This window comes from Anarhichas minor, unplaced genomic scaffold, assembly GCF_050575085.1.
Source record: "Anarhichas minor isolate MPS153535 unplaced genomic scaffold, ASM5057508v1 ptg000002l, whole genome shotgun sequence".
Taxonomy (NCBI): domain Eukaryota; kingdom Metazoa; phylum Chordata; class Actinopteri; order Perciformes; family Anarhichadidae; genus Anarhichas; species Anarhichas minor.
In genome coordinates, this window is record NW_027466448.1 from 3,683,765 (window position 1) to 3,700,575 (window position 16,811).

General features: G+C 42.3%; 1 protein-coding gene across 2 annotated transcripts; it reads right to left on the reverse strand.

Moving 5' to 3' along the window:
- Positions 1–8,889: 8,889 nt before the first annotated feature.
- Positions 8,890–16,608, reverse strand: LOC142944706 (protein CutA homolog). Of its 2 annotated transcripts, XM_076085777.1 has the most exons (6): positions 16,299–16,608; positions 15,639–15,787; positions 14,882–14,941; positions 14,157–14,202; positions 14,007–14,056; positions 8,890–10,682 (listed from the first exon to the last, which is right to left on the reverse strand). In XM_076085777.1, the coding sequence occupies exons 1-6, from the start codon at positions 16,401–16,403 to the stop codon at positions 10,580–10,582; spliced, it is 513 nt and encodes a 170-aa protein (XP_075941892.1). In that variant the 5' UTR covers positions 16,404–16,608; the 3' UTR covers positions 8,890–10,579. The 2 variants fall into 2 exon arrangements, with proteins under 2 accessions (XP_075941892.1, XP_075941900.1); XM_076085785.1 differs by lacking the exon at positions 15,639–15,787.
- Between the last annotated feature and the right edge of the window lie 203 nt (positions 16,609–16,811).

A 16,811-nucleotide genomic window follows, 5' to 3' on the forward strand; every position in this document is an offset into this window, starting at 1 on the left:
GCCGACGCAGAGACAGAGAGGATGCCAACGCACAAGAGTTTGGTAATCTTGTTTTAACGCGCCGAGATGAGATTCCACAAGCGGCGTTTTCTCTAAAGCTCCAGAGGATGTCATTTAAACACATGCGGACTCAAGGGTGTCACTGAACCATAGCTGTCAAGTAACAGGCTCAGAGAGACGGCAGTATTAAATGCGCTCTAGGAGCGTGAAGATACTACAGGCACAAGGCCAGAAGTGCTCTATGAAAAAGTCAGTGGCACAATGGAGCAAGCTGGAAAAAGAAGAAACTCTGTAGCTGCTGCTGCATGAATATGAAGCTCGATCAGTTTTGTAGCTTCTGGTCATCGATTAAAATGTAATCTAGAGTCGCAGGCCTCAGTCAGGTGAGGAGACGATGGAATCATCCGTTGTTCAAGCTCTTATGAATCACTGTCACTGCACTCGCCAAGCACACAGGAGGTTGTCTTGGCGACACTGGTGCAGATCCAACCCAGGCAACTGACAACTTCTGGAGTTTCAAAGCAAACATTGTACAAGGACAATAGAAGGACGTGTGCAGACCTTCACCTCCTCCCTACACTATCCGTTTGCTTCTAAACAACACGGCATACATGTTGTTGGAGCTGTACAAGGAGATGTTGTGGCCCTCCAGTAGCCTGTGCAAAGGGTTTCAAAGAATCAATACAAGGTCTCATACACACTGATCACAATTGGGTAATAATAAATATGGCGAGGTATCGATACCTACTACAATCTAGCAAAACGTTGTATTCAAATTCCCTCAGTATTGGCCTCACAGTTGATCAAATATAAATAATATATTAGAATACTGGAAGAAAAGCCTGCGGTTGCAGCGTTGTCAGAAGTTAATTTCACGGCAACTTCCATGTCGTGTAATTGTCACATCCGGCTCGACACGAGAAACCAGCAGCGTGAGACGGATTACATCACAATCTAAAAGGTTAGACTTGAGCAAGAAATAGACTGCAAGAAATTAAAATTATATAATTTGAAATTAATCCAAAATGCCACAAAATGTCACACCTCAAATAAAAACGGATGTGCGTGATTGTGCTTGGCCATCGAATTGGAGCGGTAAAAACAATGTTTATGATTTGAAATCCTAAAACTAAATGCGATTGCCATGACATGGGCGATTGGGTTTGGAGGACTTAGTTGGTTCTCACCTACTGTGTCAAGTGGCCCACCTGTTTCCAGTCAGGTCTATTGGCTCCTTAGCATGCCCACTCATTGTCTCACACACACACACACCCACACACACCCACACACACATGCACACACACTCACACACACATCAACAATTAGTTTGTTAACTTCTCTTGCTAACAGCTAGACTGTGAAAACTAAATGTGAAAAGTGACTGTGTGCAAGTAACATTGTGTCCCTGTGTTTCCGTGATAACACAGTCTGACTGAATGCACTTGAAAAAGAATCTTAAAAAACAGAAAAAAAAACTATAAGCCAAAAGCTAAACAGAAGGACTGAGTTGCAATACAAAACTATAGATTCGGGTCAATAGGAGAACGTTTTAATGTCCATTATGTAGCTCTGTGGCTGTGAACTCCAATCACCTTTTGGCTTAGTATCAGCAATACTAGATTTTGAGTAAAATCTCTTGGCTGTTGCGTAGGAAGCGCTACATTTGACTGCAATTTGCTTACATACAAACTGACACAGACTTTGGTTTCTCTCAGCAGCTGCTGCTTGAAAATCATTTGTCCGATTCTCCGTCAGGAAGGAGATGTTCTCGCTCCATAGCACAGGACACTGAGGTTCATGACCCAGCTGCTGTACTCGAGGAAGAAATGAAGTGGAAGGTTAAGTTGAGTCAGTCATTCAACAGTTAGCCGAATAGTAATAGAGATGATTGTGCTGCTGTCTAAAAGAACAAATACCCTTCATCAAGATGCATGTTTCTCTTTCATTCCATTAATAAGAGCCTGAACTTACTGGACGTTTTGTCTAACTAGCCACCAGATTTGAAAAATGCATGCAAAGGAAAAGGGACTAAATTGATTTCAGACTAATGGGGGCTTTTAGCTGAGTCCAGAGATGATGGAAATATTGTAACCTTGACCACTGTATAAAAAACAAAGCCAGATGATATAAGCCTGTTAGTGGGTTTTTGTCCAGTGGTAAAGGGGCTCTAGACAATAAAAAAAACATGGGAAAAGATTGTCCAGGTAATAAAATACTGAAGTTGCCTTTTAATGATGGAATTGTACCCAGTAGTGTCAGATATGAGTGACTGAAATGTACAATTATGAATCCAATGGGTTTAAAAAAAAAACGTAAACCCATAAAATAACTTTTCTTTTTCTCTGTGGAGCAAAGATGTTCTTTGTCAGAACCTTCTGAAGCAAAAATTATTATTATAGTACATAATGCAGGATAAAGGAAGTGCAGTGATACCAGAAACTAAAGAAACAGGCTGCGCTGACATAATAATCCAGCTTTGATTTCCTTTGAGTTGTAATGGTGTCTTTAAGGGAAACTGGCAAACCAAGCAATAATTTGGAAAGAAATTAAAATTCCCGACAGAAGAGAATCATGTGAGTAATGTTGTTTACACCTTAAACTGTGGTTGTCACAGAATCTATTTCAGAATTTATGACGCTTTCGCATCAAGCAAATATTGCAGAAGTTGACTTTGTCCAAGACAAATGTCTCCCAAGGGAGACAACTAAAGATAATCTTACTTTCTGTTTATCTGAAAAGGGAAAACAATTAAAATCCTTATTTTAAATGGGGCAATCTATTCTCTCCAAAACTCCTCCAATGTGTTGATAATTATAATCCATTTCTTCCCTTTTGTTGAAATTGTGGCTCAGGTGCCATGTGGACGCTTCTCTTCTCAGGCAATCAGGCTCAATTGCTGGCACCTGTGTGGCTCCAATAGATGCTCAGTGCAGGTGGTGTTGGGCTTTTGGATTCAGTGCTATGTGGATGATACGTGTTGTGTATTTAGATTTTTATAATAGTGTGTGAATTGTCAGTTGCTTTAAAAGGACAATGTTTCACCCTTTAGGACAAAGCAGAGTTCCAACTCTCCCTTTATCTGTTGATTCCTGGAGCGTTCTCATTTTTAGTGTGATTTGTGCCAATTCAAGGGAGCCAACACCTTGTAATGCCTTTACTTGTGCATGTACCAGTTGCACCTCTCATACATCGGAATGCAAATTTGTATTTCAATTTTTGTTGGACAATAATTGATAATGGTGCCCTGGCACGCATGAGGAAAATCGAGCATAAGTTGCAGTTACCTTTGAGTAGCTTCAGTCTAACTTTAATCACAACCACACACATTTTTGTTCGTGCATTTGATGGTTGCATTGACATTTATTTTACTGAAAAGTACAAATCCTGCAGACTCAAATCCATTTGACTGCTGTTGAAATTCAGGCATAATGTGTGAGAATCAATAATGACAAAAAAGGTCTATCACCCACAAACTCAGCACTAGAAACACTCGAATTTGATTTGATTAACGTGTACTTTGCAGTTACTGGTGGAGTGAACATGTTTTGTGTGTGCTTCATCATATACATACGAGGCTTTGCCAGAGCTATCTATTGTTTGCTGCTTCTCTTAGGAAAATGCAGCATATTCGGAAAATGTATTGTTGCCAGTTCTTTTCAGTGCAGTTTGGCTCTTTGATTAAGAATTGTTGCACATTCAAACTGTTGTAGAAACTGTGCCAAGGCAATCAGAAAAATGTATTGTCATCAGGTAGGAAACCAGAGTGGTGTGCAGCATAAACGCACAACTAAAAGAAACTGAGAGTGCATGGTGTTTACCACTCAGATACATTAAACAACTCATTTAATTGGTGGTTTACACTTTTCCTCGCTTTACCTCCCAGTGATCCTTCACATTTATCTCTCGCACTCACACGTTATGTAATCCTGCTTGCCACCTGCTATTGTCACTGTAGGCCAATATAATACACTTAAGGGTACAATTATGCCTTCCTCGTGAACACTGAGACTGCGCTACTAATAACGCCCAACTGTCCAAGAAGTGCATCTGTACCACAATCACCTCAGAGCTGCGCTGCTGCTGCTGTGTTATTGTTGTTGTGCTGGTGGTTTATGCACAGACTTAAGTGCAGCAGAGGTGATGTGAATCAACCTGAACCGAATGATGTACTGATAATGGTGATGGCTGACAGGCGAGGTGTCAGAGCAGGAGGGGTGTTTCAAGTGTAAATCGCAAACAACACCGTGGAGGAAATGAAGTGTATTTAAAACGTAAAAAGTATATATCTTTTAGTCTAGAAAGGTGCACTCAGTAGAGTGGAAATCTCCTCCAGGTGTGTTCGCAACGGCCATTGCTGTATTATGTGATGTGAATAAATACAACCCAGAATTGGCTAAACCTCCATCTAGACACCAATCAGAGGAGCACACTCACTCAAGGACGCACACAAGCAACCAATCACATGATTCTCCTGTTAACGATACACCCCCCCCCCCCCAAAAAAAAAAACGGGCTCGGTGTAAGAGCCATGACAATTAGATAACTGTATCAACTTAATGGTTTCAAGTTGAGCTTGCCGAGCAGATGTCACAAATATACATGTATATATATATCACCCCTTCATTGATATTACTGTAGCTTGTGCAAATATGGTGGTTGTATGGTTTCGTGTGTGTCAGAATTTCCTCTAACAATCCAAAGCCAAGCAAGAATGAATACTGTGCACCTTTCTATTTATTTCATAATGATCTGATTTCCCCGTCTTCTGCACACAGCATGCTGGGATATGATCCCCCTGACCCTCCCCCCCCAAAAATATCCATAAATACATGAATAAATGCATGGTCAGTCCAGCAGCAAATCAGGTAGGTGTTTACTTTTTGAATTATGCGGCTGGTATAGAAAAAAAAAAGCCTGTTAATGAGAAGCCCAAAACATAATTTTAGCTGTTAATCTTTAGAGTCATTCAAAGTTGAAATGGAGTCAAAATTACTTTTCTTTCCCTTCACCATACAAAGACTCATTATTTCCTTCTCTCAGGTTTCTGTAATTATCCTGTTCACATTGAGAAGCCTTAATGAGTTTTGATGCTGCGCAACGATGGGGAAAAAAAACAACTTCTTGCTATAATCCTGATTTTAAATGCTATAATCCTCTCAACAAACACACCTTGACCAACAACAACGATTGTTTTAGCTTTTCCCCTTCCAGGTTAACTTCACAGGCTCCAATCAAATGAATTACATAACCAATGAAAGCTGTGTGCACAGTCTAGTTCCCCAGCAGGATCGTCCTCATCAACTATGCGCCTCTACGGGCCAACCGCAGACTCTTCCACTGTTCAACAAACCACGCCACTTGCCTTCGATTTCTCACTTTTTAAATGTCTTACATGAACTGAATATCCAGCTGTCTGAGGACACTCATACCAACACACACACATATGACAATCAGCTCAAACATAACCATGGTGTAATTTTAAGGAAAACAAGCATCCCAGCTAAAGTAGCACAAGCTTTGTCATTGTATCTAGGTCAGAAGAATGCAACATTCTCCAGCCCATATGTACTTGCACAGCTGTGCTTTGGGTGTGAGGCAGTTGTAGTAGCAGGCGCTGCTCCACCTTTAATGTACTCCCTTCAGCACTGCCATATGGAAAAAGGTACACCTCCTGTTTTCCCACAATAACAATCATCATGGTCATCAACTCTTGTAGCACAACACATACTCATGAGCAAACGTAAGAGGAAGAGAGCCACGCGAAAAGGAACATGGACAGACGGATACAGAGAGGGAGAATGGGGAGAGAGAAGCCAGGCAAACAACAGAGAGAGAAAATAACAATGTGTGTCATTTAATGTAACAGTGAAACAAGATGGATAATGAGACAGGAAAGGGAAAGGAATGACAGAGATACATGTTCAGTTTTTGCATTTACCTGACAGGGAATCAGAAGATATTCTCTCTTGCTGCTGCATCTTGAATGTTGCCTCCAGTGTGAGACTGAGTGTGAATGTGTGGTGTGTGTGTGTGGTGTGTGTGTGTGTGTCCACAAGCTACAGAATGTGAGCAAGCCAGCACGCCTCACTGTGTGTTTTGATGACGGAGTCCGTGTAGCAAATCAGGGAGTGAGCGAGCGATCGAGCAACAGAGCCAGGAGCAAGGTATGGGAGAAGGAAATTGGCTTCTTCATTACCTCGCCAAGTGTCTCCAATCACATCCTCAATTGCTCTCTTTCTCGTTCTCATTTGCTCTGAGTGTGTAGGTCTCACACGAAACACATGTACTGCAGATGGTGATTTATGAGGTGCACAGAGGCAGGGAGATGGGAGGAGCATTGAGGGAGGGAGGGATCCGGGGAGGTTGAAGAAGAGGAGGTGCTGAGGAGAGAGAGGAAGCAATCACCATGTAGTGTAGGCTTACTCGCTCAGGCACTGAGCCATCACTCGTCCCTCCCTTCCGCAGCTTGCATGTACCACAACATCAGTTTGGCTGTGTGTCAGAGATCTTATCTTTACTGAATTTGCAGCCAGTGGCAAAATGCCACCGTGTCTACGTAACAGACCAGAAATTCAAACACTAGTCTTCTTAATGATGTTGTCCTTGACTGCTTGTAAGATGAAGATGAATGAATGAGTCTTTTTTTCGTACTTGATCAAAACCCCATAGCCATTAGATGACTCCATAGACTGTATATAACAAGTGGACGTAGTCACCATGATGTCACGGTGATGTTTGTGGACGACCGTTTTGAAGCCTTGATGGCGACGGATTTTTGCATTTTTGGAAGCAGAAGTCACACAGCAGGGTGGAGCTAAGTACAACTGAACGCTGGACAAGACATATTGAGGCCAACAAAATGTTAAAATATACTTACATGAACTGAAAACACACTTTGAAAGTCCCAGACCGGATAACACTGTGGTAGCGACCTGTCAATCAAAATGTAGCTCCGCCCTAAAGCATACACCGACTAACTGTCAATTTGACTTTAAATGGGACCATAATTTACTCAATGAACATCATGCTGTATTAAAGAAGACTTGAAACTAACGATTGAGACCATAAACTCATGTTTTACAATGTTTAATGAGGTAATAAATCAAGTGAGGAGTAGGGCCATTTCCCCATAGACTTCTATACAATTAGGCTTCTTTTTGCAACCAGACGCGTCGCCCCCTGATGGCCGTTAGAATGAATGCAAGTTTAAGGCATTTCTGCAACGGCTTATTGTTTGAGAACGGGAGGTTGCCGCCTGGATGATACCAGGTCTGGTTTGCACTATTATCTTTTTTTCCAAAACAGTGTAATTATGCATCCTTACACATCTGTCAGTATGCATGCAAGGAGCAATAACTTTATCCATGGACTTCACAGACGGTCCCTATTCACCCTCACAAACAACTAATGTGAGACGTTTTGGACTCAATAATTGAGACTTGAGGAAGAGATTAATCTGGTCAGTTATCCCCCTTGGCATCACTTCAATGCCCCATGTCCATGTTCAGAGCTTTGGCTGGCTTGTGGCCAGTGGAGCCACGCTACGTTAAATATAAAAGCGCACTCTCCGTCTCATCTTGGGCTACTGTGACGGCATATTATTCAATATTCATTTCATTTTTCATATAGCAAAACTCTTAAGAATGCAGAAAAGATATAATTTGATTCTAAAATATGCATTCAGATTAAAAAAAGTAGCTCATTTGCCCTTGGAAGTGGATCTGGGATGCTGTATAATCAAGTCGTACCTCCCGGGGAAAGAGCAGTTTTCTGCCTGGAGTTGCTCCTCCCAGCCCATTAGTTAACTGCCTGCCGCTAAAATATTCCCCCGAGCTTCAATGTTTTCACCCTGATCAGCTCCTTCTTGCACACCGTGTTGTATTGTACTTGTTCACAAGGTTCTGGATCATTTAATGGCGGCAAGAGAAAAAAGGGACAGTGGGATCACTTACAGAAACGGAAGTAAATATCGAGATGATTGTTCAGTATACTGTGAAACGAGCAGAATGATAAAAGCATAGTCTCTGAGTTGTTACTCACAGTTGCTGTTCACCTATGTCAGCACTGCAATGTGAAGACCATAAAACAAGCACTGTTGGACAACACTACAGGACAACGTCTATGAATGCAACACAAAGTAAACTGAAGAAAAAGCCAGGCGTGCTGTGATGAATAGATTCATATCGGCTACTTTTCTTGATTAGTATTACTGTCAAACTGCAGTGACTGCAATGTATGCAAGTTGATGAAAAAGCACCATCACCACCTTGCCTTGCTAGAACAGATAGCTGCATGAGTGTCATCCTCCGTTTATTGAATCTCTCAGTGGGAGCATGCTATCAGCGTCTGTTTCTTACAGCTTATTCTTAATTATCCTGCATCCCGTGGAGAATTTGATGACACACAGGGAGGGAAAAAAAAGAGCCAGCGTCTCTAAGCATATGTCTCTGTGTTTACACAAGTTACATGATATTCATATAGCGATGATAGTTCTTTAGCTGTTTTAACCAATTAAGCTTGGACTGAATGTATAAAAGATCTCAACAGGAGTACAGAGAGGTTCAGACGAACTGTCGGAGCGCAGCAACCAGTGCTCTGTGCTCGTTGGAAATTGCCATTAATAATGATACCAATATGTGGGAAAGAAACCTCATATACGAAGTGGTATTCATCTTCATCAGCCCACTTCATAAGGTTGAACCTCATGTAGTAGTAAGTCAAAGAGAAAGACTGCTCTCTAGGTAGACGATTTAAATTGGGCAAATTTGTGAATTGTGTTTTTGTAATAGTTTCTGACAAAAAGCTGCCTGCATTATGTCAATGGGGACCACATGTGAATGACTGGTAACAGTGGCATGTTTTCATGTGTATTGAAACACCACCATCTAGTGAACATTTAATCAAATTGCAGCATTTATTTGCAATATTTATTTCACAGTCGGCCCTAAGTACTCACGGAGGCATCTGTTAGTACGTATGGAACATTCAGACATGGCATGTACACACACATTGCTGTGAATGGGTACATCATGCATTGAAGTAACAAAAACCCCCCACACACACTCTCACACACACACACACACACACACACTGCCACCAAATGGCCTGATCTCCGGACCTGATGGGGAGGATTATTTTGGCTCCACAGACACAACTCCCGACTGAACGGTGTCGGCATTTCTTTTGTTAGGGCCTCACGCCGGAAACACTTTCTGCAGACCGAGTGCGCATTTTTGTTTAGTGCGGTAAGCGTGCATGGCTGACCTGTATAAGCACAAATAAGGCATGGTGGCGAATCTGATGTCATTTAGAATGTGAAGTTATTTTTGAAATGTAATGAATTAAACCTCCGTGGTCGTGTACTCTATTTCCAATCATTATTTGTGAAAGCAAGAATCCAGATAACAAGACCTGTGATGCTCTCAAGATGTGCACGTGTAGCCGAAGGCTGAGTAACAAATTAGTTTGTTCTTGTGATTCAATTTAAGTTTCATTTGGCAAGACTGTTCCTGTGGAGATCAAGGATGTGCTATTCAAGGGAGACCTGATCAGATCAGCATCAGTTCTTCAAGATGCAAGCAAAACAAACAATAAAGCTTTATAATTGGTCATTAGAAATGCAAGGGAGAGACGGGTTCAAGATGTACAATCACGCCTGGTGCTGTCAGTGGTATCCATTTGTTCATTTATCCTCAGTAGTACTGTGTGGCATTATTTGAGGTTTTATTTGTTCAAACTGAGCTAACCTGGAGCAAAGTGGTGCTGACATTCAGCAGTGTTGCCTTTTTACTTGTAAATACAGTACACAAGGTCAACAGTTGTGTGTTTCAATAAAGGAAACTCTTCCACAGCCCGATGGTTCAATAATCCACAGAACTGTAGGTGGATTCTTATAGTACGGGCAATGTTGTGCTCAATACCAGGCGGTACATGACTATTATACCAATTACTCTATTACAATATTTATCAGTATTGTTTAGTCACGCCATCAATATGCACACACTATTATAATGTTAAACCTGCCTACATAAGTGATGCCATCTTACATGAATGAAAAGCAGAACGAGAGGGCTTGTTTTATCAAATGCAAATACGCAAAGATGACTGATATTACAGTGTTATCTGTATAAGAGGTGCAGCAATGTAAATGCAGATTTCTACTTAAAAAAGCTTCTATGTGTCCGTTTAACCAGTGAGAGTTTGCTGTGAACACCCCGGCACAAAGCAGAAGTAGTATTATGGAGGTTACCGACGGAAAAATATGCTTTGCCTTAAAACTGACCGGTCGAAAAAAGGATGTTTGAAGCATCCTGTTATAAAATGCTAACTGACACCTGCCAGTCAATCAGAAGCAAGTATTGTCTATGACTGTGGTACAAAGCTCTTTAAAGGACTGAAATCAAATCTCCACAGTACGAAGGGCAATTAACAATGAAAAGGTCAAAATAACAAAATAGCATTAATGTATGCTTTCCGAATCCTTCCATCCAAAGCCGTCAAACAACAGACTGTGCGCGTGGCTCAGTGTCCTTGTTCGGCTGCAGTCCATGCAGAGATCGGCTCCGACTTTAACGGCGTATCAGTCGTCCGGAATGGCTTCATCCATCCACTTCATGTACGCCAGACTGCCGTCCTCCACCGGGAAGCTGAGGACCTCTGGGTTTGCATAGGGGTGGACAGACCTGAAAGGGACCCGCGCAAACACAAGCATGTCAGATAAGATGCAGTATTACTTCAGATGAACACTAAATGATATCTGTCCTAGACAAAAAAATAAACAATCATCTGGTGATCTCTTTATTGACATCTGTGTGTCCTCTCTATTAATATGGTAAGATATTATGTTGTTTTCAATAATCTGTGCTCGTGGGAGCATGCGGATGTTGAACAGATGAGCCCTGAATGGATATAATCCATGCCCTTCAAAGGTGATGGAAGAAAGTCCCACTCAGTTTGACAGTCTATATAATATGTTGAGGTCATCACTGAGCACTGAGATCTAATAATAAGACTGAAACTTCTCCACCGTCTGTGTTTAAATGGATGTCATCTAAGACCTTAACAGTCTCTGTGCTGTGGTTGGAATGCTGACTAGAAAACATCCAAACAATTGTTTCGTACCAGGAAGTTGTGAAGCAGTTGAAAAACAGCCTTTTGAATGATTTTACTTAAAAAAACAGAAAGTTTGATTTAGGCTTACAATTGCTCATTAGCGAGGGTTTAAACTGTTTTATTTAGAGTGACTAAATAACTGCAGGGCCTGCGGGAAATAGCCTGGGAGCAGAGAAGTGTCCCTTGCAGATCTGATCTGATCCCCTAATTTTGTTGAAAAAGCCGGCATGCAGGATAATCAAAGCAGCAGCAAGAGGAGGAGGATCTCAAATGGTGCACGATGTCAAAAGCTTATGTGGTTGATGGGATCAAATTGTGTCATGTTAATTGAGTTTGTTTTAAGGGGCACGCAAGGCCAATACATACGCTACACCTGATGTGGAGGAACTGACAGCTTGTCTCATTTGACTGTTTTGTCAGTGAAGAAGGAGGCATTCATTGCATAATTTAAAAGGCCAGGGCCTACTGATACAGGAGGGTTTGTCAGCCGGTCAACATATCAAATAAGTCACGTGCATTATTATTGCATTTGGCTGTCATGCAGGAGAAGGAGGACTGCGTTTCGATTCTCCGTTCTAAATTATAAATGTAAAGTCTCTCTTTATGGATGTCATTATTGACAGTCTCTTTTTTTATACTTTGAATAAATGAATAATTCACTGGTGTGTATAGCGATATGCTGTTTCATGATTAACTGCTTGAACATGTTTTGTGCAACGCGATAGACTGTGAAAGAAAAATGCGGGAAGGATCAGAAAGGGCAACATCAGTCACCACAACCAGAGAAATGTTGAGAGGCTCCGAGATGATTAAGTCCCGAGCGTGCCCCTTATTGTGTGTGCGCTCCATCACATGCGGAGTCGGTCCATGTTCATCCAGAAAACGACACAGTTAGTTGGTGCTGCTGTCCTGGGGGTTGCGGACGTGAAATGTTAAAATCACCATCAATAACCACGCAGTCCAAGGCAATGCGGATGATGGACAGCAGTTCAGCAAAGTCATCCATAACAGTTTAAATATTAGGGTGGCCTGTAGATGTTTAAGAATTATTAAATAAAATGGCAACTCCCCTTCCTGTCTTCTTGTTGAACTCGTAAAACTGAAGTTGTCTTTGCCAATTTAAAGTAATGATTACAAATAAAATGTACTGTAATAGCAGATTTAGTCGAGTGCATTTTGTTCCTTCTACTACTTATCAAAACAGGAAAAGGAACATGCAGTCCAGAAGAAGAGCACAAAGACAGGAAACAGACTCACTTAATGGTGAATACCAACATGGGCAGGGGAGAGTGAAGGGAGGAGGTATGAGGAGACTGACGCGCTGACATTGAGTCTGTGGCGTTTTGTCTTTGTGGCGCCGATGCCGCTTGTGTGTCCGATTGCATCAACTCAGGCCTGGCTGACGGATGTTGCGGTGCTGAAGCAGAAAACGGTCCATCAGTACTGTAAGTCCAGATCCCGCCTACGGCCCCAGAACAGATTGAAGGTATCAATACAGTTGATCCTTTTCAGAGCGCAGGTTTTGCCGAGCCATGTGTTCAGTGATAAGACTCCGTGGAACCCGTTGATCCCTCTGATGAACGCTGGCGGTGGTCCGCTGATAAAAAGCTGCCCTTCCAGTTCGTCCAGACAATTAAACAGTTCAATGAAATCCTGATTTATATATTCTGTGAATATCCTTCGCCCCCACATGAAGAATAATATGATTCATTTTGGTGTTTATTTATCAGATAAGGATTCTTCTCTTTCATGTCACAAATCTTAGCTCCTGGATATTTAACCGCTTACGTCTCTGATAACGGCGTCTCCGTCACATGAGACTTTATCGTCTCCCTTCTGCTCAAAGAGATTTATTAATGTTTTGAACCTGTTTTCGAGTTGTAATGTCGGAGGGACAGTGGTCGGTCTTTATGCCCACCTTTTGGCTGACCGCCAGATGTCCTCGGTCGAAGTTGGCTGAGCTGAGCTCGTATATTTGCCCTCCCTGGGAGTACAGTCTCGCATAATCTTTAGGTTTTGCTGCCAGATCGTCCCAGCAGGTAGAAATCCCACTCACAGCACATGAATCCACTGCTTTTGTCTCAGTGAGTCTCAATTATTTTCAACCTGGACTTTTCAACCCAAATAGATGCCATGACAGCTTGGCACATCCACACGTCTAACCGTCTGATGCTGCAATCACAAATGGTCAAATGAGCAGAAATATAGATGATTTACTCCTCATGGTTATTGGATGTTGTTGCAGTGTAATAGTTGTTTCAAGTCGTGTATATGTGAGATCAGTACACAGTTTATCTTCTGCAATTCTATAAAGATGTGGTTACATTCTTGATCAAACACTTTTAACAAAAGCAGAGGAGATTTCCCATTTTCCTTAAAGTCTAACATCTAAAAAACATGTTGAAGCTGAAGCATCCTGTTCTCCTTCTCCTCCCTCCCACCTACACAGAGTTCCTCGCTCTTAATACAACGTCTGGTGCTCTGACCTTGTTAACAATGACGCGGATGGGTTTACATTGGAGTTAATGAAAGTCGATGCGTCTCATACAGACACTAGAGGGTGCCTCGATATCAGCCACCGAGGGGCACCGATCAAGCTGCGGTATTTGAAGAGTTGGGCAGTGATAACGTGTTGATATATATTAGGTAATATGCTTTTTTTTTGCCATGAATAAAACGATTGTTTGATCACAGTGACTGGTTTTGTTCACCAGTGCAGTGGCCCACTAGAGGTTGTGAAGAACTACCATGGAGTAATTTCAAGTACACAATAAGGTCCAAGTTGAAAGTAACTGCAATGAACCTTTACAGCATGTCTACAGTAGCACGCACACCTTAAGCATTGCACGGTTGTCAACAATCTGAGATATCCATTACATAAAGCAATCTCTCACCTCACAAAATCTACGACTTGCTGAATCCTGGAGGTCTTTGTTTTCACCAGCTGCAACAACAGTGACATCTCATCTTACACTTCCGCGTTCTATTCCAGCATTCCTGTTCAGTACGTGTTTATCATAGAAGGACTTTGTCAGTAAGCTCACCATCAGAACTTCACTGGCATCCTGGATCTCTCCTTTCCAATAGTACCTAAAGAACCAGAAGACCCAAGACATTAGAACTGCACCATGTAGCACACGAGTACATGATGGACTGTAAAGCACAATTAAGTAAAATCATTTTCATAAATGACTGTATTTTCTGAAATAACACATCAATCAAACCTTGGCCAACCATTCATTACGGCTGCTGTGACTCAGAGTAAGACTGTCAAACTGTACCAGAGAGGCTTTTATAGTGTCAGATGCATAACTGCCTCTTTGCTTTTAAACATGATGCTTTTTCTAAAGGATTGTGAAAGACAAACTAAGAGCCCATATTAACACATTTGAAATGTCAAAATAAATGTTGAAGTGTAAGACTAAATAAACCTGGATAAAACAGAAACTCCTTTTCTACTACCCTGCATCCTCTCCACCCTGAGTTCTTCTTCCGCTCTTGTTAAACTTGTGGTTTATGCATTAACAGGAAAGCTCAGCCATGCATATAAACTAAACCGCTTCGAAGGCTAACTGCGACTCAGAACTGATACAAGCACCGAGATGTGGTCCATTCAGCTTGTGGTTTCCTTGTTAACCAGCTAAGTGGTGGAGAGAAAAAGAACACGTGTCTGCACATGTGAGGGACAGAACAACAGAGCTATAGCCTTTGTGTTGGCGCCCCTGCCGGGTACAATGTTGTGTCAAGGTGGAGGGAAAATATGATTTACATTGTGGAGGTCCTGGAGAGAATGTTAATGCTGGCTGCCAGCCGCCTCTCCATGATCGCCCTGGAAAAAAAGGCAGAATGGTAGGACGGACACGGAGGGGGAGGACATGGAAAGAGAGGAAAGAAACATTTTTACTTTTACGAGCCACCAGCTGCTTATCGATTACAGCATTTAAACTTTGCCCTTATATCATGTTGCTCTTCACAGCAGACCACAGGAAAGGACTTTTATGCACAATAATTCAGAAAATAAATGTTGAACTCGGTTTTCTGCTGCTGCTCAGCTGCTATTATAGTTTAATACCAACTGAGTCGTGCCACCTCCTCTTACCAGTGCCTCTGAAGGCAGTGGTCTTGCAGCTGCACCGTGCACTGCTCCCTTCTGTCTTGACATGTGGTAAATAGAGCTCGTTTACATGCAGCTGAAATGCCAACAAAAGGGGAAGCGAGTGCCAGTTGTGGGTTTGACAGCACTGTATCTCTCCTCTAGATAGAAAAGTCAAACTTACTCTCTCTGTCTGGCTTCTCTGACTTTTTATCACTTTAACTCATTTCCAAGACATAAGATTACATGTTAGTGAGCTTTAGAGGTCCCAACATGTGGAACAATTCCCTTTGATGTATTTGAGCTGATGAATCAGTTAACAAATTTAACCATTTGATTCCAAATTTAGCTCATACTCGTTTTTGTATTTTTTCGAGGGCTACAGTTGCGTGAGGCAGACTGTAAAAGGCGAAACCTGGAGTCACTACTGTACCTGCCGATGTCCTTGGCTGCCCGTTCGGTGGGACTGTTGATGAGAAGAACAGAGTGGTGGCCTGGCACATAGCTCCCTGTGAGGGCTGAATGAAGCTGGACCCCAATGGACCACAGCCCAGGATACATGGACACGCACAGGACCAAGAGCTACAGAAGGGGGTCGGGTGCAATAAGGGACATCTCAATGTGTTGAAATGTTGAAGAGTTACCTTACAGACTTTAAGAGCATGTTTGTGACATCCCGGGCTGATGTTTTTACATCTGACATAAATGATTTGGACATTTGGCTTCTTCGATGTTTGGATGATGCAAATTTTATAACTCAATTCAATTATCTGCTGGCCTCTGAAAGGATTGCCAAGTTTGGATTGGATTCAGTATTTATCCTCTTATTATTTGGCGCTGTCTGTCACAGATAAATGAGTATAGGCCTTGGGTTTGGACGCAGTGACCAATTTATAATCCGTCCTACTTCTCCGCACAGCATCACAGCCAGACACGGCTCATCCTACACAAATAGCCTCTGGTCGAATAAATACAATCAATAGCAATTTAGCAAATTCCATCGCCTTGTGGATCACTGGAGGTTTTTTTTTCCTCAAAGTTTTCAAATGAGAAATGATTAAAAGTGATCATGACACAATGCAGCTCTTCTTACCAAGCATGACATGAGCAGCACGGATCGAAACGCAGAGAGGAAGGCAGCAGCCTCTTTAACGCGTCGGAGCAGCCACTCCATCCTATTAGTCGCAACAAATGTCATCTCCCGCAGTCCGGTCCGGCTGGTGCGCACAGGAAGAGGGACGCACTTCGTTCAGGAATCCGCTGAGACTCTCTCCGAGGAGGATTCGCGTTCCGTCATTCAGCCCGCGATCAAACGGCCGCTTTGTGAAATAAAGAGGGGGGGGGAAAGAACCTTCAGGGAAGCCATTGCCTTCTTTCTTTTATAATAGAGGAAGTGCATTGTGTTGACACGCACTTTAGGGTCGGACTGTCAAAGGCAAGAGATAAATCTCCGCGCCGTTCAATTGGTTGCTTGACACTTCCTGACACGCCGGTGACCAATAAAATTGCCGGTTCACCTTCGTTCCGCCCTGCCCTCCGTGGCCCGGGTCATAATCGGCTTAGGTTCGTGCCTTTACCGTATAAACGCTCCGGGGCTCAGGGCGGC

Excerpts from the sequence above, each read along its gene's own strand:
- LOC142944706 (XM_076085777.1), bottom strand. The coding sequence starts at position 16,403 with ATGACATTTGTTGCGACTAATAGGATGGAGTGGCTGCTCCGACGCGTT. Across the intron at positions 14,057-14,156 it reads ATGCCAGTGAAGTTCTGATG|CTGGTGAAAACAAAGACCTC; the intron begins GTGAGCTTACTG and ends CTGTTGTTGCAG. Across the intron at positions 10,683-14,006 it reads CAAGTCGTAGATTTTGTGAG|GTCTGTCCACCCCTATGCAA; the intron begins GTGAGAGATTGC and ends GGTCCCTTTCAG.